The 20,936-nt window shown below is 35.1% G+C and overlaps 1 protein-coding gene across 5 annotated transcripts in view; it reads left to right on the top strand.

Annotated features, from left to right (window-relative positions):
• The window catches only part of Alk (Anaplastic lymphoma kinase), a 55,074-nt gene that overhangs the window by 20,478 nt on the left and 13,660 nt on the right, over positions 1-20,936 (top strand). For 3 of the 5 annotated variants that reach the window (XM_073988363.1, XM_073988361.1, XM_073988364.1), the window contains exons 2-3: positions 16,043-17,132; positions 17,198-17,382. In XM_073988363.1, the coding sequence (XP_073844464.1) occupies positions 16,535-17,132; positions 17,198-17,382 (783 nt within the window). In that variant the 5' untranslated portion in view covers positions 16,043-16,534. Of the gene's footprint in view, positions 1-7,917; positions 8,092-16,042; positions 17,133-17,197; positions 17,383-20,936 lie in introns of those variants that run through there. The other 2 variants (XM_073988365.1, XM_073988362.1) reach the window with 2 other exon arrangements.

Below are 20,936 nucleotides of genomic sequence, written 5' to 3'. Positions count from 1 at the left end.
TTGATTTTTAAGTTGAGACTAGGGTTGCAGTTGCAAAAAAAAAAAAAAAAAAACAGGTACTAGTAGAATTTAACAATACAACTTCAAAGGTACATACATACATAGATATACGCCACACTAAAGCTACATATACGCTGATGATAGTAAACAGCAACAATATAAACATACATACATACATATGATATGGCGATTAAATGATATAGGGTGAATGAAGATAAGAAGGGAGAAAATAATGCAAAATATACACAACTACAGTGACAGAAAAATAGGGAGGGAGCCACAGTTTTTCCCGATGTCATTATGGCTGAAAGGCAGAAACATGGAAGGGAAGAAACAACTTTAATAGTTACACAAACATATATACATACCACACACAGCAGATCTAGCCAGACGTAACAAACGTAAAAGAAAATTATGCAAAGCCAAACTAGACACCCTGACACAGGCAGGCATAGCGAAGTTATTGCACTCTCCCTGTATCTGGAAGATACAACGAAAAATATGCCGAAAAGAGGACGTAAAACTATAGTAAAGTGTACACTACTCAGGACAAAGATTTTTGTAAATATCTTTGTATGTATGCATGTGTGCGAGTGTGTACTGTAAGTGTTTGTAATAAATAGAGAAAATAATGAAAGAAAGATAGAAAGGATGACAAGTAAAGAAGAAGAAAAGAAAGTTATAAAATACAAAAAGTCAATAAAATAGTAGAATATACAAAAATTGGTAATCGGCAAAATTCGTAACATATGCGCCCAACTTCGAGTTTGCAGTTAACATTGGAGTTGTCTGGAACGTTTACAGAGTTAGGTACACCATTGATAACAGTGAAGAGAAAATTAACATAGTTAAATTCAAACAGTCTGTTTTCATATAAATGCAGGCAAACTTCTAAAGAGAGCGTAACAGAGTATCAAGCAATGGACCAGATGCAGGGATGGGAGTTTTAGAATACTGTTTTGAAATTGTGGAGTTTTACTTCACTAATAACATCCATTTTAGTTGAACAATTTTTTTCAAAATCGGTTACTCGTTTTATAACTTATTGTTCCTATCATTATTTTTATTTAGTTGCGGCAGGGATTTTTGGAGCTTTCGGGCAATTATGTCAGAAAGTATCCAGGAAAAAACTTACATCAATGTAATCAGGACCAAAAGAACAGCCTCCGGAAAGAATTTCAAAAAGATTCTCGTTTAACTTATTCAAAATTTGTTTATGTTTTGTGCTTTTTCACAATACAAAAACACTTTTAAGCGATCTCGACCTATGAATACAAGACTGATGTTAATTCAAGATTCCTTAGAAAAGTCTAGGTAGATTTTTCCAAATTCTATGGGGCGTAAGACTATTTTTAATTTACTTGCCATGAGATGGCCTAATTCATATTGCCGAGAAAAAATTCCAACATCAAACATTTTCGACTCTAATTCTTTTCTTTTCTTTCTAATTTGACGGTTGCTGCTAAAAATATCTTTATCATGTGGTCCGTGGTTTGTAAAGCCTGCCATTTTTTACAGTTTTCGGGCCATTACGATAGGAAGTATGGACTTGCCCACGGAAAACTTTATATATAAACATGACCAAAAGGGGTAACTTTGGTAAACATTTTACAAGGACACTAAAACAACATTTAGACTGAACTTATGTTGTTCGATATATGCCATCTTCGAACTTCTATAGAATAGGAGGCACATGAGTTGAAATATGTAAATTTTAATGAGGGAGGTACCCGAAGGAATTATACGATAAGGGTCTTGTTGGAACTTGATGTAGGTTTGAAAGAAATATTTCGATTTGCAAAGATTGGGCTAATGCCACAAGAACTAATATCGGTAAAATTTTAATTGAACTTCACCTAGGGAAACATTTTGAAATATTGTGGCTGAGAAGTTGCCCAATGTAGGTCATATTCGAACTTGACTTAAAATTGAGAGACATAATTTGGCAAAGGCTGGACCAATGTCAGTCACTAATTTCGTTAATGGAGATATATTTCGATGTGCACAGGGTCGAAAAGTGTCAGTAACTTCTTTCGATAGTTAGTTGTGACCACCTGCCAATGTAATAGGATAACTTAAGATGTTTTAGAGATTTCGTTCAATTATTTTTTATTATTTTTTGTCGACGAAAAAAAATAATATACTCCTAAAAGGGTTTATATAGAGTAGAAGTCTTCTTAGGAGGCTTTTTTTGTGTAGAAGCCCTCTTGAGTGGTCAGAAGTCCTCTCTTTACTACAGAAGTCATCTTTTACGTAAAAGTCGCAATAGGAGGCCTTATATTATATAGAAGCTATTGAATGAGGTCTTCTATTCCATAGAAGTTCTCTTAGGAAGCCATCTATTCCATAGATGTCCCCTTACGAGGCTTTCTATTCTATAGAAGCCCTCTTAGGAGGCCTTCTATTCCATAGAAGTTTTCTTAAGAGCACCATAGAAGTCCTCTTAGGAGACCTTCCATACCATACAAGTCCTGTTAAGATGCCTTCTATTCTATAGAAGCTATTGAAGGAGTTCTTCGATTCCACAGAAGTCCTCTTAGGAGGTATTTAATTTCATAAAATTATTCTTAGTAGGTCATCTATTCTATTGAAGCTATTGAAGTAGGTCTTCTATTCCTTAGAAGTTATCTTGGGAGGCCATCTATTCCATAGAGGTCCTTTAGGATGCCTTCTATTCTACAGAAGGAGGCATTCTATGTCATAGAACAAAATTATATTCTGCTGAATGGGCTTCTATAGAATAGAAGGCTTCCTAAGAAGACTGCTATGGAGGCTTTTGTTCTATAGTCTATCTTATATTCCATAGAAGTCCTCTTAGGAGGTCTTTAATTACATTATAATCATCATAGAAGGACTTCTATTGCATAGAAGTCCTCTTAGGAGGCTTTATATTTCATATAAGTTTTCTTAAGAGTCCTCCTATTTCATAGAAGTTTCCTCAGGAAGCCTTCTTTTCTATAGATGTACCCTTACGAGGCCTTCTATTCCATAGAAGTCCTCTTATGAGGCCATATATTCTATAGAAGCTATTGAAGGAGTTCTTCGATTCCATAGAAGTCCTCTTAGGAGGCCTTCAATTCAATAGAATTCATCCTAGGATGTCTTCTATTTTATCGAAATCCCCATAGAAGTGCTTGTATTTTGTAGAATTCCCTATAGGGGGCTTTCTGTTATAGAGAATTTCCCTTAGGAAGCCTTCTATTTCATAGAAGTCCTCTTATAAGACCTTCTATTCTATAGAAGTCCTCTTGGGAAGCTTATTATTTCATAGAAGTCTTCTTTGGAGGTTTACAATTCCATAGAAGTTCTCTTAGAGCCTTACATTCTACAGAAGTCCTCTTAAGAGGCTGTCCAATCTATTACGACTACATAGAAGGCTTCTATTGAAGTCTTCTTATCAGGCCTTATATTCTTTACAAGACCTTCCATTATAGAGAAGTTCTGTTAGGAGGCCTTATCTTTTCTTATATTATAAAATTGTTTGGTGATAAGTGACTGACTGACTGACTCATCATAAACGCCCAGCCAAAACGGCTAAAGCTAGGAGCTTGAAATTTTACCAGTGGGTCTCTGTTGATGCGAATGTGCGAGATAAGGCCGGGTTTTGGAAAATTCGTCCTGGAACCACAAAAAATGACAACAACAAATATCCTTATTTTTCATTATTATTACGTACTTATTCACTTAGTCGGCCCTCTGCAAGACATGTGTCAACAATGCTATAACTTCTTGATACCGTAAAATATCACACATAATTTCAAATTTTGTAGTTTACTTCTAGGCGCACTTATTTTATCGTAAACCACTAAATAATAGAAAGACAAGACAGTTGTTATCTTCCATTGCAACAGATGTCGCAGTTGGTGATATTGGTATAAACATCAGTTACGCAAAAAATACAAACCGATCCTGATTTTGTTTTCACATAACAGGTGTCGCACAAAAGATTTTCATTCGTTAAAATCCAGTTAGAAAAAATGATTACAAACTATGCATTTGTAAACATATGAGATGCTGTTGAAGACAAAATTAGGGTATTAAATTCAGAAATAACAAAAATAATTTCTATTAAAAAAATAGTTTTAATGTTGAGATTTTCTTTATAATTGTGTCACTTCCGCTAACGAAGTAGCGGGCACATGCTAGTATTCTATAGGAGACGTTTTATTCTATAGAAGGTGTTCACAAGATGCCTCTTTTTATATAGAAGTCCTCAAAGGATGCCTTCTACTCTATAGAAGTTCTCATATGAAGCCTTAGATTCTATAGAAGTCCTCTATTCTTTAGAATTCCTCATAAGAGGCCTTCTATTCTATAAAAGTCCTCTGAGGAGACCTTCTGTTCTATAAAAGTCCATTTGTGAGGCCTTCTATTCTATAGAAGTCTTTTTTGGAGGACTCCTATTATATAGAAGTCCCCTTAAAAGTTATTTTATTTCATATATCTCCTTATAGTAGACCTTCTATTCCATTGAAGTCCTCTTTGGAGAACTCCTATTATACAGAAGTCCCCATACGAGGCATTTCGAACCGATCCTGAAATAGACTTAAAACTGAACTTGAGCGAAAAGTTTGAATGTTTGTGAGGAGGTACCAAAAAGATTTGTCCCATATAGACGTTTGGAGGAAATATTGGGATTTGCAAGGTTCCGACTAAATAGGACACTCAATTCGTAAGTTATCGTGCTCACCAGTCATTTTGTTTGTCGGCGGCAGGGTATTTTAGAACTTTTTGGGTCATTATATCAGGAATCATAGACTGAACTAAAGCGATATTGTCTTGTCTTAAAACCTGATGCACGTTTGGAAAATATGTTAAATTTTTGCGGATACCTAATTCATAAGTTAAGAGGGGTTTAGAGATTTTGGTACAATTTTTGCCGAAATGGCTAGAGCGATTATAGATTTTCTGAAACGTATCTAGGTGTATATACCCTCTTTAGCCATAAGGCTGAAACTACAATGAAGATCGTATAAATAGATTTGGCTACACGATTCGCTTATGTCAAAGACGTCGATCTTATACGATTCCGTTGTCTGTTCGAGTTGTGGAAGTCTTGATGAATCACAAAGAGTTAGATGATCGGTACGACTGGCAGTCTGTCATACTGCCATCTATCGTAACCAACAAACAACTCAATTTTTATTTGTACAGCGGTTGGCGTTTTTGCTATTTTATTGTTGCAATTTACTTCTCGATGCTGATATTTTCTGTCATTCATATTTTGAAGGAGTATGAAATATATTTTCATCTCCAGCGGGATTCAAATGTGGGACCCCCGGTTTGTATGCTGGCACACTCTCTCTCTCTACTTCATTGCACTACACTAAAATACATATTTTGAATTTCACATTTGCGTATTAAATTTTAATTGATTTTCCAGGTGTACCTTAACCTATATAATTCCAACTGTATTGGTTGGACTCTTCTGCAACTAATTCATCTGAGAATTCTTTTTCCGACTTACGTTTTCACCTATTTTATTGTATCAATTCACTAGAATAGATTTTTTTGTATTTCTAGTTTTTAAAGTATATCGTATTGTACCTTCTAAGAGCGTGTTCTAAGAGCGTGATGTAAATTTTGTTAAATATGTTTTTACCGATTTTTCCAACCAACTCAAGGTCGATCAAAAGCGGTCAAGGTATAGTTTTTAGAGATTTTATGTTGAATTTTATTGTAAACAGAGGACGCCTTTTCAGAGTATGTGTAATTTGCAGATCGTGGTTCTTAACACGTTAGAGAGGACGTGTTTCTTATTATTCGCAAACACAAATCTTTCTAACGTTCCAATGGATGACCGGCATCTTTGGAAATGGCATTTCTTGGTTACGATATAAAAATTGATTTCAATATGCTTTGTATTCAAATTCCCAACCAGTATTTGCTTAATTAGTTGGAAAATATTTTGCCTGTTATTTACATACAATCCCGCTATGACATTGCATTTTCCAGCTCTGAAATCTTACTCACTGTTAGTTTACTCTGTTAACGATTGTGGTTCTCTTTATATGTTATTCAACATGTTATTCTCTTGTCAACACCATAAACTAATAAAAGAATAGACAGAGACATTTTAGTGTGCTTGTTTTTTGTAGATGGCGCCCATCCATTCAATATGTTCTCGATATCCTGTAGTTGTCACTCAAATATGTCGTGTAGTAGCTCCATAGCCAACATAATCTATAGACAGAGAATTTTAATGTGTTTATTTTTTATAGATGTTGCCCTTCCACTCAATATGTTCTCGATATGCTATGGTTTTCACTCAAATATGTCGTGTAGTAGCTCAATGTTAAAAAAAAATACCACTAACGCCATCCAACTATTACAGAGCATACTAAGTAACATGCTGAGAACAATTCTTCGTCTACACCTTCATTAGTCTATGGTCAACACAAATCTTTTAGATAAAGTGGAGTTGTTGGACTGTTAATAACACACGTATGTATTATGTTAAAATAACATTGCAAATGTTATTTTTCTTTATCTCTCTCGTGTGATATTTTGAGCTTTGATGCTGTGATGCAAATTCTTTGGAAAGAGCTGAGTTTTGTGTTTGTTCAAAATTAATTTTAATAAATTAAAAACAAATAAAAATTTAAATTTAAAATTAAATCTATTTTGTAATGATATTTTACAAAAAAAAAAATGTTAATACGGTTTCTAATATGCAAAAAAAAAAAAAATCATTGCGGCTCTCCTTGTTATGTGTGAGATAACTCAACCCATTAACTGGTCTCTTTGACTTTTTAAGCAGTTTGAAGCATCCTTTATTCGGTTAATTGATTGATTAAGAAAAATTAACGTTGGATTTTCATTATTTATAATAAAAAATTAAGAGAAAATATTGTAAAACAAACCAAAAAATTTGCAATATTTTCCCGTTTTAGAATATGTGCAGACAGACATATGTATGTATGTCCATGTATGTACCTATATATTTTTTTATTATATATCTTACTGTCTGTCTTTCGGTCGGTTGGTCGGTATTTGTACGTACAGCTAGCTCGCTCTCATATATATCCCATTTGTAGGTATCCCAAAAACAGCAACCATAACAACAATAACAACAACAAAAAGAAAATCGCCATAATAACAATAACAACAATAATAAAATTGTGTATGGACTAAAATGAAAAGTGAAAAAAGCAGAAACAACAATAACATCAATAATAGCAGCAGCATCCACTAAACTGACAACAAACAAAAGACCAAAGACAAAAAAAAATGATGTGAAAAAAAACACGAAGAAAAACTGTCAAACTAAAAAGCGAAACAAGAAATGTTAAAAGTGAAATCGAACGACGCCCCATAAAAAATGGATGAAATTTTCTTCTCTTCATATAAACGATGTTCGGGATAGATTTTCCTTGCCTAGCTTTCCAATATGAAGAAAATAATATTAAAAAGGAAATTATGTATCAACAAGAAAATAAAATTTAAAATTGAAAATAATTTGAAAACAGTGACTTAAACAATGTAATTAAGAAAATGTATAAGAAAATTCTTACAAATTATAAAAAGTAAATTGTGAGAAAAGTAAGAAGCAGTGCAAAAAATCTGTAACCAAAATGTTCCTTAATAAAATATGTGAACACAAGTTTTTAAGGTGAATTTATGAAAATTTTCAAAAGAATTCAAAAATAATAATAATATTGAATAATAATAATAATAATAATAATAATAATAATAATAATAATAATAATAATAATAATAATAATAATAATAATAATAATAATAATAATAATAATAATAATAATAATAATAATAATAATAATAATAAAAAATAATAATAAAATAATAAAAAATAATAATAATAATAATAATAATAATAATAATAATAATAATAATTATAATAATAACAAAAATAATAAACAACAATTGTGAAAATAACCATACATTGTGTTAACAAAGAATGTGAAAATCGTGCTGAGAGAGAGGTCCTTAGGAGAAACAGACAAGAATATCGAAGAAAAAATATTGAATATTAACCTTTGAAATTATTTGTTGAAAATTGCCAAGAATGTTACAAAATAAGTGTACATTAATGAAATATTAAATAATTATGAATGAGTCCAAACCCTAATGGTAACTATCCTTCCAAATATTTTTTGTTGAAAATTACCCCAAAACTTAAAAAATAGAGTTATACTAAAGAAATATTTATTTATTATGAAAGTGTCCAAACCTTCCTTTAACTGAGACAGAAATGCTAAATTAAAGAAGAATTGTTGAAAGCTCAAATCGTAAGACCACCTATTCGGAGCTACAATTTAGTGTGGATAATCCACAGAATCAAAATTATCTGAAGTCATTTCTGATCTTTCTAACGAAATCCTTAAGAAAAAAGCTGATATTTGTCCTAAACTTCTATAGACCTCTTCTGTATCTCGATTCGACTCGCCCTGGTAAGGGAAATAAAAATATAACTGGTTAAAAGGGAGAATAAAGTCCAGGACTAATTGCAAAATGCTTTCAATCCTTTACGTGGACACAAATCTTAGTTTCTTAAATACCCAAAAGCAGAATGTTTGTACCGTAAAAATCGATCTTTATTTATTCTCCCGGCATGACATAGCCAATGCATTAAAGTAGAAATTTATAGTACATTTAACTTATGAATCCATTTAGTCTAGCTCTTCTATGTGAGCTAGTTCGTTAGTTTAGTTCTGTAACTCAATCGTTCCTAATTAAGCTCTGTCGCTGGGCTGTCTTTTCGTTCGATTGTTTTTGGCTTTTGCTTCGTTAATCGTTCCTTCATTAATTATTTCTTCGTTAATCTATCCTCGTTTTATCGTTAGTTCCTCGATCCTTGATCTTAGTTCAGCGAACTATAATGAACTATATCCATTGACTTGGTTCATACGTTCTTTTTAATAAATCGTTCAATTGAATTAGGGCTTTTTGTGAACTAGACAACTCTACAATGTATTCGTTGAAACTCGATATGTTAATTGGAGATTCATATTTTTTCCAGTGAGCCTTCAAGCATTTAAGAGCTTTTGGGAAGTGATTCAGAGCTACAGATAATTCTACAAAATCTTCATCGCGGAACATTTAACTACTGAATGAACAGCTCATGAGTGAGAATGAACAGATTTTAGCAACTTGTTCCTGGTTTCAGGCATCAGAAAAAATTCAAGAAGAGCAATAGTGACAATAGAAAGTTCCAATTTACATTGCAAATGTTTTGGATCTGAGATCTCTCACTCTTCTCAATGAAGAGATGGAAGAGAAACTTCATGTTGTCTCTGCTGCCGCCTGTTCTAGTTTTACCATTGGTGAAGGTTACTTTCAATTGAGCATAATCGCAAAGGAGTTCTCCATGTTTGATGATTCAGTCGATCGATGGAGCTCATCTGACATGATGCTTAACTTGGGTATGGGGTGACCTTGTGGATTCCGGACTGACATGCAGTTGGGATTGCAAGATCCTCAGCGATAAATTGGTAGCACGACAATGCTGCTGCAGGTTTAGTTGTGAATTTGTTCTATTGGTCGATATAGTTTGGTCAAATAGCTCTTGACACGTTGCACTTAGGAGCATTATGCCAAAATGGCTTTGGATCTTTCCTCAAAGAAGGTTTCAACTCTCCGAAAAAGGCAATATATGGGTTGCTAGACCTGTTGATTGTGATCCACGCTTAGCAAATTGATCTGCCTTCTCGTTTTCCCTAATGTCCCAGTGTTCTGGCACCCAGCATAGTCGGAAATTATCTGGAAGTTTTTCCAATGCTGCTCTACACTCAAGGACGGCATCAGATTTGATGCTAAAGGATTTGATGGCTTTAAGAACCGCTTGACTATCCACAAAATAGTTACCGATTTAAAGATTTCAGCATCCAGACGTTTGATTAATTTTGCAAATTTCCTTATCGCGAACAAATCAGCTTGGAATAGACTACAGTCATTGTCCAACTTGAATGAGTCTTCAAGACCTCACCTTCTATCTTGGAACCGTGTGTATAGAAGGCCAGACCGTCCAAAGGAGGGTTACTTCGGTTCCAGTCATCTACATCTTCAAATCTCAAGACTGGTGATATATTGTCGATAAGTTTTCCACGATGATCCACTTCGAGGTCATAGGTACTGTTGCTCCAAATATTCTGTTCATACAGCCTTATAGCACTACGTGCTGCCTGACATTTACTGTTGATTCCCAAAGGCCGGAGGTTCAGCATTGCATTCAGCGCTGCTTGTAGAGTACTTATACAGTTATTAGAATCGAGGCTGTCTTTGCACCTTGTCTAGGATGTCGATTTTTCGCATAGAGAGTGCCGCTGGACAAGAGATAGGATCGGTCTTACCAAAGTGTTATACATCCAATATATAATCGATGGGTTAAGTACCCTGCTGTTCTTGATATAATTCTTGCACGAATAGAGTGCGATCAATCCCCTCTTCCACTCCTCAGGGGTTCTTTCCTATCGCAGCTTACAGTCCAGAATTGTATCTAGGTATTTAGCTTCGTAGGGTATGAGATGTAGTTGCAATTCATCCCGTATTGGTAGCACAAAATCGCCGTGAGCCAAGGTCGTTCGCTTTGGCCCAACGAGACAGCGTTGATAAGACTCTATGCATTAGTTCAGAAATTGTAGGCAGACATTTGTCAGAAATCTGTAGTACTACGTCATCCGCGTAGGCTACAACTTTTGGGCATTGATTATCCCATTTTGTGTTTTTGAAACTGGGCTTTAAATAATGACCGCTCATAGGTGTGTTTTGCAAAAAAAAAAAAAAAAAAACATCCCTAACAGGTAGCCACACATTTATCAAGAACAAATTAATAAGTCTGTATTCAGTTCCAAACTGGTTCTCAAAAATCCGCATTCAGTATTTGTTTATTTTTCAAATATTCCGCCTTGAAATATGCTCTTGATTTTATATTACGCAGACAATAAAATCCACCATGATGTTAGATTAAAAATATAGATGGCGCTAATGTATTTCTTCTCCCACAGCTTCGTAGGTACATACTCCTCATCTGTATGGTTTTAGGTCAAGATGGCCTCTGCAAAAAAAAAAAAATTCTCGGTTGAATCTACTTTGGTAGGTGAATTAAACGTTTTTTTCTTCGCCACTGCAAGCGGATATATTTACCGAAGAATTTATTTGTCAATGCTGTGATTCCTGGCTTTCTTGGTGTCTTCAAAGGAACATTAGCTTTATGAATTTGTTGCTGTCAAGGAATCTTGGGAACAGTCTCAATTGTGAGGAACTTATCGAATTTTTTATTGAATTTACCGTAGCATTTATTAGTGATGATCACAGCCTTTTTAGTCTGCATTGTTTAATGTATAATTTATATTTGTCAAGACGCCCTCTGCCATAAATTCTCGATTGAATCTACTTCGGGAAATGCCCCACTAGTTTTTGCTACTTTGCTACTTCAAGTGGACAAATTTACCGTAGGATTTTTTGGTCAGTATTGTGATTCCTGGCCCTCTTGGTGTCTTCAAACTGACCTGCAACTTTGTGACTCTGTTGCTACCAATGAATTCTGAGAACATTTTCAATTGCGAGGAATTTGTCTCACTCTTTGTTGAATTTACCAGAGCATTTATTGGTGGTGTTCACTGCGCGGCGATTCCTGGCCCTCTTCGTCGCTTCTTCTTTTTATATGCAGTTTCGATGGTACAGCCTCCTCTTCTGTATTGTTTGAAGTCCAGTTCATTTAGGCCAAGATGTTCTCTGGCAAATAATTCCCGGTTAATTTACTTTGGGTGACGCCTGAAAAGTTTTTCCTGACTCCGGCATGAGGACAAATGTACCGAAGCATCATTAATTGTAATTGTCGTAGTCTTTTTGAATTTACCGGAATATATATTGGTGATGATCATTTCGCTGCGTTTCCTGGCCCTCTTGATGTCGTCATTTGTCTATATTGTTTGATGCCAAGTTCATTTAGGACAAGATGTTCTCTGTCAAATAATTCCCCATTGAATCTACTTCGGGAGATGCCTGAGTAATTTTTCTTTGTTACTGTAAGTTTAAAGGATCCTTTATTGGTCGATGTTGCGATTCCTGGCCCTCTTGTTGTCTTTGAAGTGACCTTCAGCTGTATGACTTTGTTGTTGCCAGGCAACATTTTCCATTTTGAGAGAATTAGTCGCATTCTTTATTGAATTTATCGGATCATTTATTGGTGGTTTATACTCTCTATAGCATTCCTTCACTCAGTATTTTCGTTCTTATTCGCATATTGGTATTTTTGAAAACTTTATATACATTAATAAATTAATATGAAGTTCCAATATGTTTCTGAAAAATCCGCAAACGGTATTGTTTAAATATTCCGCCTTGAAGTATGCTCATGAATTTAACTTTCTTAGACAACAATGAAAATGGTGATGTCAGATATAAAGTATAGGTGGCGTTAATAAATTTGTTATAATGTCAAGGATATTTTTCAAGTTACTTTTTAGCTCTTTATCAAAAATTGACAAAGCTGTCTTTCAGCACTTAGATGATAGATTACGCATCACCTTACTCCTTAAATATATATGTAGATTTCGGATCGGTTTAATGGTAATTCATGTATGTTCCTCAGCAGCCCAAAAAATAAGGTTAAATTTGAAGTATAGATGGCCTTACAATATTATGGATTTTTTCAATCTATTCCTTCCCAAATAAATCACTAACTACCTAACCACTTTAATACATAAATTTCAGATCATATGGCAACAAAGCACTAGTACAATTCATGGCATTTCAAATATTATTATCCACGACCTTAAAGTAGTCTTCGCATCATTTCAAGAGCAAACAAACTAATACCTCAGTGTAACTACTCTTCATCATTCTGGCACACATTAAGTTGTTATCGGATTCAACACACAATTGAAAGAAAAACCCTCACTAACATTGGAAAATTTTACACTGAGTTGCTATAAGAATTTATATAGAATGGCCTTAATGTAAAACATTTTGCCTTCACCTTAACACGAAATATTTAATTACCTGGTTATGGCATTCTGCTTTAGTTAGAGATGGCTGAAAAGTATTACTTATTTAAAATATCAAGCTGGAAATTTCCCTCAAAATTCGCAACATATCTTCAACCAGGTTTCCATTATTGTTTTATACAATAATGTCATTATTCCTCTGAAAAAAATTTTATCCTTCAAAATTAGTTATATGTATGTACCGCGTATGGAGACAACATTTCAACTGCAAGCAGTTAATTAGCCACAATAATAGACGTTCAAAAAAGTACACATGTATGTCAGTCAGGAAATATGAAGTAGAATCCGAAGGGTGGAATGGGGTGGGGAAAGGTCATAATGTCATTGTTGTCTAAGCCATATGGCTGGCAAATATCCTCCGTTAGCTTCGCCATCATCTTCTTCTTCGTCGTCGTTGTCTTTTCCTTTTTCTACTTACCATTATTATTAGCTAATGCAATAGTCATGAAATTGCGGTAGGCTTTCATTTCACATTCACATTGTTATTCGCGCTGCTGCTCATGGCCATCGAAAAAGAACAAGAAGATGGAAAAATGGATTCTTTAATAATATATTGCAAACATTATAAAAAAGTTTTTTTTTCTCATTGTTTATTTCCATTTTTTTTTTGAAAAGGAAGAGCCATCGGATAGTATGGGAGGAAGAAAATAAATATTAAATTTATAAAATTGTTATGGAATGTGAAACGTATAATTTTAAGGGAAGTTAAATTTTATATTGAAAAATAGCAGGTTGTCATTTTAAAAGATACATAGTGACCGACTTCTGATATATAAGTCCAATACCTTTCTCTAATCCAAGGTCACTTAGTGCCTTGAATGAAATCCATTAAAACACGGATGATGCAGATTTTTTAGTTAAAGATTAGGAGTAGTGTTATAAAAACAAATATCTTGAAGAGTCCAAGTCGCCTCAGAAACATGGAAGTTTTCCTTTCGGTAGCCAACCTTTTATATAATTAATTTTAAAATTACCAAACATTTTAAATCTGAGATGATTTTTCCATTATTTTCCATACTAATTAGCAGAAAGACACCATCTATCGAAAAAGAGCAGCATTGATGGTAGTAAAGACCTCCACCAATGGCTACTTTGATCTCGACTCAAAGCATAAATATAAATAAGCTAATTTCTAAACCCACATAATTTCAAGACTGTCTACAAACCTTTGCCATAAGATGATCCCTTCCGTTCTACATTCACTGAAATATTTCCTTCTGATTGTCCTATGTCAACGAATTTATGGAACAATCCTCTTTGTACGACGTATGCCACTGTCTGAGGATTCTTCAAAGTGGCTTTCAGTATTATGACTTTGTTGCTGAAAGTTTTCCTTTCGGAAGCCAACCTCTTACAGAATTTTATTACCAAACATTTAAATTCTGAAATGATTTTCCCATATCGATGATCAGAAAGACACGATCTATCGGAAAAGGGCGGAATCGCTGATAGTAAAGACCTCCACCAGTGGTACATCAGATCACGACTCAAGGCATTAATATAAATAAGCTAATTTCTAAACCCATACAATTTCGTAGACTATCTCCAAACCCTCGCCGTGAAATGTTGCCTTCTTTCCTTTATTCACAGAAATATTCCCTTCTGATTGTCCTATGGCAACGAATTCATGTGAACATTTAAAAGACTCCATTGTGAGGAATTTGTCGCGGTCTTCACTGAATTTACCAGAGAATTTATTGGAGGTGCTCAGCAATGGCCGTCTTGGTATTTTCTTTCATTCTGTATTGCTTGATGTGTAGTAAATTTTAGTCAAGATGCTTTCTCTTAAATAATTTTCGGTTAAATTTACTTATTGGTCAGTATTATGATTCCTGCTCCTCTTGGTGTCCTCAAAGTGGCATTCACCTTTATGACTTTGTTGCTGCCAAGGAATTATTAGACTACCCTCAATTGTGATGACTTGCTGCAGTCTTTATGCAATTTATTGGTTGTGATCAGCAGCATTTATTGGTGGTGATCACTGGGCTGGGATCTTTGGCCTTATTTAGGGTCTTTTTTCTTTTGAATACAGTTTTGCCTTAGTACTAATTGGTCAGTGTTGTGTGTCATTCCTGATTATCTTGGTGTCTTCAGACTGGCCTATAAATTTATAGGACAGTGACTTTGTTGCTGCCAATGAGTTCAGAAAACATTCTCAATTGTGAGGAATTTTTCTCAGTCTTTGTTAAATTTACCGGAGCTTTTCCTAACTCCTTTAAGAGGACAAATTTACATTTATTGGTCAGTGTTGTGATTCCTGGCTCTCTTGGTGTCTTCTTTCTTTATTTTGTCTATTCGGGGAAAGTTTCTCTCTAACAAATATTCTCCGTTGAATCTGCAAGTCTTTTTTCGCTACTACAAGAGGACTAATTTACCGTAGGATTTATTGGTCAGTGTTGTGATTTCTGGGCCTGTTGGCGTTTTCTTTAAGGTCAGGATGCCCTCTGTCTAATAATTCTCAGTAGAATCTAGTGAGATGCCTGAAACGTTTTTTACTCTATACTGCAAGAGGTGGAACTAGTAAAAAAATTGATTGGGCGCCAAAAGTCTCTTTCCTTTGAAAGGTCTAACGGTGAGTGGCTTTACGGTTTCATTCAGAAATTTGGAATTCAACAAATTTGTTATGTAAATCATTTAAGCATTGGGCGCCAAACTGCTGCTTATTCAAAGGTCGGAAGATGAGTGAATCTATGGGTCCTTCCCTATTTTTTTAATACATAAAGAATTATTTTATTCTTATCTACTATTTTTTTTTAATTCTGATCATTTATTTGAAATTTTGTCATGAAAATTATTTTAATATTCCCTAAGTTGAGCGCCAAACTGCTCTTCGTTTAAAAGCCTGAAGATGAATTGCTTTACGGGTTTTTTAAGAGTTGAGGAACCCAAAAAATTCTTTACTTTTTTTAATTCGTAAATTATTTAAAAATTTCCCACATTGGGCGCCCAGCAATTCATTCAAAGATCTGAAGATCAGTGAAACTACGAATTCTTCACCATTTTTAAAATACTTTTAATTTTTTTTCATTTTCATCCATTATTTTTACTAAAATTTCAACTTTTTTCTTTTGCAGATTGAAATTTTCCAAAAATCACTCTAATCAAATGGAATATGCTGAAATACAAACACATTATTGAACTACAAAACTACAAAAATGTGGTGTCACGGGTCAATACCCGCCCGAATTAAAGTCTGCTTTAAAATCTACAAAGCATTGCCAAAGTGTTGCAATAAATATAAAAGCTAAAGTGGCCGGGAGCGGGAGCTTGGAACTTTAAAAGAAAACTAATTTTAACTAAGAAAAAAAATATAATATAACAAAAAAATCATCTGAAATCTGAACAGAAACCAACTTCAAAAGCTTAAGAAACATTACAAACAAGAATTTCGAACTTGAAACGCACACAAATCTTAAGAACGCTACATATATCCCGCCCATTTCCTCTTTAGCAATCAACGGATAACTGCTCAATAAAAAAACACAAACTGCTCAAATTTGTAAACAAAACTTTAAAGAAGAGAGATACAGAAAAAGAGAAAAAAATCATAATAAAGAGAATAAACAATGGCACGCCCACTACCCCATTCAACGGCGGCCATGGTGCGCCAACAATTCGGTGTGGCCACACTATGTTTTGTCACCCTGACCCTAAGCTCTGTACCGGTGCGGGAGATTGAAGCCCAACGGCCGCTATCGAATCACACAACCTACAATACCATACCGACGGGACAACATAATTATAAATTGCGCAACGGACGAACACATGATTTTATTGTACCACCCACCACGGTGGCCTCCATACCACGTGGCATCCTAGGTGGTGGTCTGCCAATCTATGAAGATTTGGAAAGTACTCTGCTGCCACCATTGGGTGGACGTCGTGATAATCGTCGTCGCATAAATTATCAGGTTTTGGCTAATATGCATCGCGGCAGTAGCAGTGGTCGTGGCATGGAATCTTTGCGCAAGGAACTGATGAAACCATCTGTGGGTGGACCTGGTGGAGGTATAAGTGGTAATAGTCCAGGTTATCCTTCATATGCCGCGACCTCTTCAATTGGCAAAATCGACGGGTTGGGTAGAGTTCAACCGGCCCAGCGTTATGGTGATAATTTACATCAGGCAGCAGGAGTTTTATATTCCACCAGTATGCCTCCACAAGGTAAGACATCTTAAATGGGGAATGTGTTTCTTTAATGGTAATGGTTTTCGTCTTCTTCTTTACAGGTTCCATGGATGGTAAATTTATGCGCTATTCAACCAAAATAAATTCGCTGAATGAATTGCGTCGTATGAACAAAAATCAAGCCGATCAACCTATGCGTGGTATAGATGATGATATTATTATGGAGGAACATCCGGATCCCATGCAGGTGATTAAAGATCAATTGATGAGTTCACAGCCTCAACCGGTAAGTGAGGAAGGAAGATTTCAGTGTTGAGAAATTAATACTAGTGGAAGTAAGGGGAATCTTATTGATTCAATCATACTTGATTTAGGCTGTTAGGGTTGCACCAAAAGCAGCTGCATAAATATAAAAAGAATTAAATAAATTATGGATGGCAAAACTTCAGCTTCCCTTAAACAAGTAGCCTCGCTTACGTTACTTGTTGGCGGCAATGTGATGGCTGACTTGTAAGGAAATCGTGTCCATTCGTTTTGAAGATATTTCTTACTATCTGCTCCTGATTGAGCATCATATTCAATTAAATTCCCATATTTAAATCCAGCTCGAAATCAATTGCCAAATTTCCCACGATTCGCAAAACACAAATGAATTTGAAAGCATGTCTACTAGATTTTTGGATTCATGTCATATGCCCAAAATTTAATTGTTGCTCGGGTTCCTAATGTTGTTTGGTGGCATTGAGTGGCTGACTTGAGTGGTAATCGTGTCCAGTAGGAAAGCTGATAAATTGCCACTTCTATTTTATAGAATGTTGGTACCCACGATTCACCAAACACAAAAGAATTTGAAATGAGCTTTAGGTATACAATTTTTAGCTGTTGCTAGGGTTCTTGAAGTTTTTGGTAGTCTGTAGGGAAACTTTCATTAGTTTTAAATAATTTTCTTACAATCGATTTCAGTAGTGGAATTCTGTAACACATTTTTGGAGTTACCGACAAAAATCGGTAAAATAAAAATGCTTTTAATTTCGGTAATAAACGAAATTTTTCGGTAAGATAACGACCAAAATGTAGTAATCGTTAAGTCCTACTGATATCAATAGTGTTGTCAGTTTTTATTAAAACTTTTCATTCATAAATTTGTGTTTTAATTTTACCGATTTTTGTCGGTAACCCAAAAAATCAGTTACAGAATTCCACTACTGATTGGGAGCCGTAATCAGATAAATTCGAATTTTCAATCCTTGAATTGCAACATTTATTCTATAGAATGTTGGTTTCACGATTCCCACAAACTCAAATGAATTTTGAAATCTGCAAAAGGTGTTGAGCTTTTTGTTGTTGTCCGGACTCTGAATGTATCATTGTGTCAATCTAATGATTGCCTTGAAAGGAAATCGTGTTAGGTAGGGAAAATGTCATTAGTTTTGTATAATTTTCTTATAAACTGCCTCTGATTGGACGCCAAAATCAGATAAAATAGCATATCCAAAGCCATGAGAGAAAAATCTCAAAACTTAAAACTTCCTTGGCAATTTTATTAGGCGATTTTCTTCTTTAGTAGTCATTGGGATTTTGTATCATAATCATCAGATCCATTCAGTTAAGGATTTGTAATCGAAAGAAAATGTCAACGTTTCGATTTATAATCTGCTCGTCGAAATGAAGATTGTGTCCAAGGTCTCATTTAAGTATACTGCTCTACTGTTTTCTCGCTTTTCCGAAACAGCTATCACAGCTGTACCCTAAACAGATGTTTAATTTTTGTGGTTAGTTTGTCGACACCTTTGCTTACCTCATCTAAAATCATGTGATTCCCCTCCTTTTGTGGGGGGCTTTCAATAGTGTTAAATTTATATTGATTGAATTCTGAGTCCCAGAGACAGTTTCCGGCTTTCTGAGATCTTGACGATACTTTTTCTCTTTTGTGGAGCTTCCCTAAAGTATTTATTTTGAGGGCGGATTCAGAGTTTCAGCTTCAAATACTTCATCTACAATCCTGCGATTCTTCTCCTTCATGTAAGGCTTTCAATAGTGTTGAGTTTAAGTTGATGTCGGATTAAGATTCCCTGACTTAGTTTCCTGTTTGCTGTAATTTTGGCGACACCTTCTCCTAGTTCTATTTTTTTGGCTTCCAAAAGTGTTGTTTCACCTACTTCAGATACAATTCAGATTCTCAGATTCACCTATTTCAGGTACAATCCTGCGATTCTCCTGCTTCTTGCGACGCTTCCAATGGTATTGAACTTAAGTTGATGTCGCATTAAGTTTCCCTGACATAGTTTCCTGTTTGTTGTAAGTTTGGCGACACTTTCGCCATCTTCCATTTTGTGGAGCTTCCAAAAGTGTTGTTTATATTGATGTCGGATTCAAATTCCCAGTCTCTAATTACTTGGTCTTGTTAGATTTTCCATTCGTACTTGAGAAATTGTAGGATTAATTTTAACCAAAGAAGTAGCAGATTAGGATGCTTTCCTATACTTCCAAGGAAACAACAGGCCGTTCAAAAGTGTGATCGTTAACGATGCAAGTAAATTATCTTCGCCCTGAGAACAAACTTTAAGTTTAGGCGTCACAAAAGTCAGTCAGAATCAACCTGTGTGACCAACTATACAGAATGATATGTCGTACCAATATTCATCATAATTAAAGATCCTCCACCATAGAAACAGTTAAAACAAATTAGCTTATTAGCTTTTTGCATTTGGGGGTCACAAAAGTTATGTAGCGATTACTATGCACAATTTCTAATTTCCTTTGGGATAGTAATTCTGGTAGTTGTTAAATGTTGACTCAGTCTGAATTACTCTATGTGATACGTCAAAGTCATTGAGTGTCTTTGCTGATGTTCGTGTTGCTAAAATCCGCAGAATGTTGTGGATCTTTGGTCTCTTAAATCCTTTGGCTCTTAAATCCATTTACGAAGAATCGCTTCAAGAAGCCTCTTTCTTTGTATTTTCGTTCGGTTAGTGAATTGGCTGGATGTCAGATCACGGCAACGGAAATAGTTTTCACATTTAACAACAAACACAGGCTATCGACTGTACGCAAAAACTAGTTGTTAAATGTTTACTAAGTTTGAATCACCCTATGTGATGCGTCAATGACAATGAGTGTCTTTGCTAATCCTCGTGTTGCCTAAGTCCCCAGATTGGTGCAGTTAATCAAACATATGTAGCGGATCTACGGAGGAAGAATTGAAGCCCCTAGATTGTATTTATGACTGGTTGGTGGTGCAACTAGAAAGAATAACCCACCTACGTTGGCTTTCTATTCTATGGAAGACCTCTACGGTGTCCTATTCCATATTATAGATGACCTCTACGGTGACTTTCCATTCCACAGAAGACTCCTATTCTATGGAAGACTCCTATGGTCGCCTTCTGTTCTATACAAACCTGCACGGTGACCTCCTATTCTCTAAAAAAGCACCCAATCGTGGCTTTTTATTTCATTGAAGACTCCTATGATGGCCTCCTTTTCTATGGTATACATAGTTACCGAGATAACTAACATGACCGGAAAACTCTAGGCTTTTGAATATGGCGATTAAAAATACCGTTCTTGTCATTATTGCAGTGGGCAGTTTGTAATTCAAATACGGATTCACGTAGAATCACCCTGTGAGACACCACATAGTATAATGGTGGGAGTCTGTGCTAATTTAAGTCTAAGGTCGAAACTCTGTCAGCTCTTCGCTTTCCGAAGCGAAATTACAGAGGAGAATCAGGGATGCCAACTGTTCCGAGGTAAAAACCGCTACAGCCACATACGCACCATAGGTCTGTAGCGATTTTCACCTTAAAACAGTTGACATTCCTGCCAAAACAGTGGTTT

This window comes from Musca autumnalis, unplaced genomic scaffold (genome assembly GCF_047663935.1).
Source record: "Musca autumnalis isolate F117 unplaced genomic scaffold, ASM4766393v1 scaffold_5, whole genome shotgun sequence".
NCBI lineage: Eukaryota > Metazoa > Arthropoda > Insecta > Diptera > Muscidae > Musca > Musca autumnalis.
Note: the sequence above shows the minus strand (reverse complement) of the source record. Positions and strands in the feature narration are given on the sequence as shown.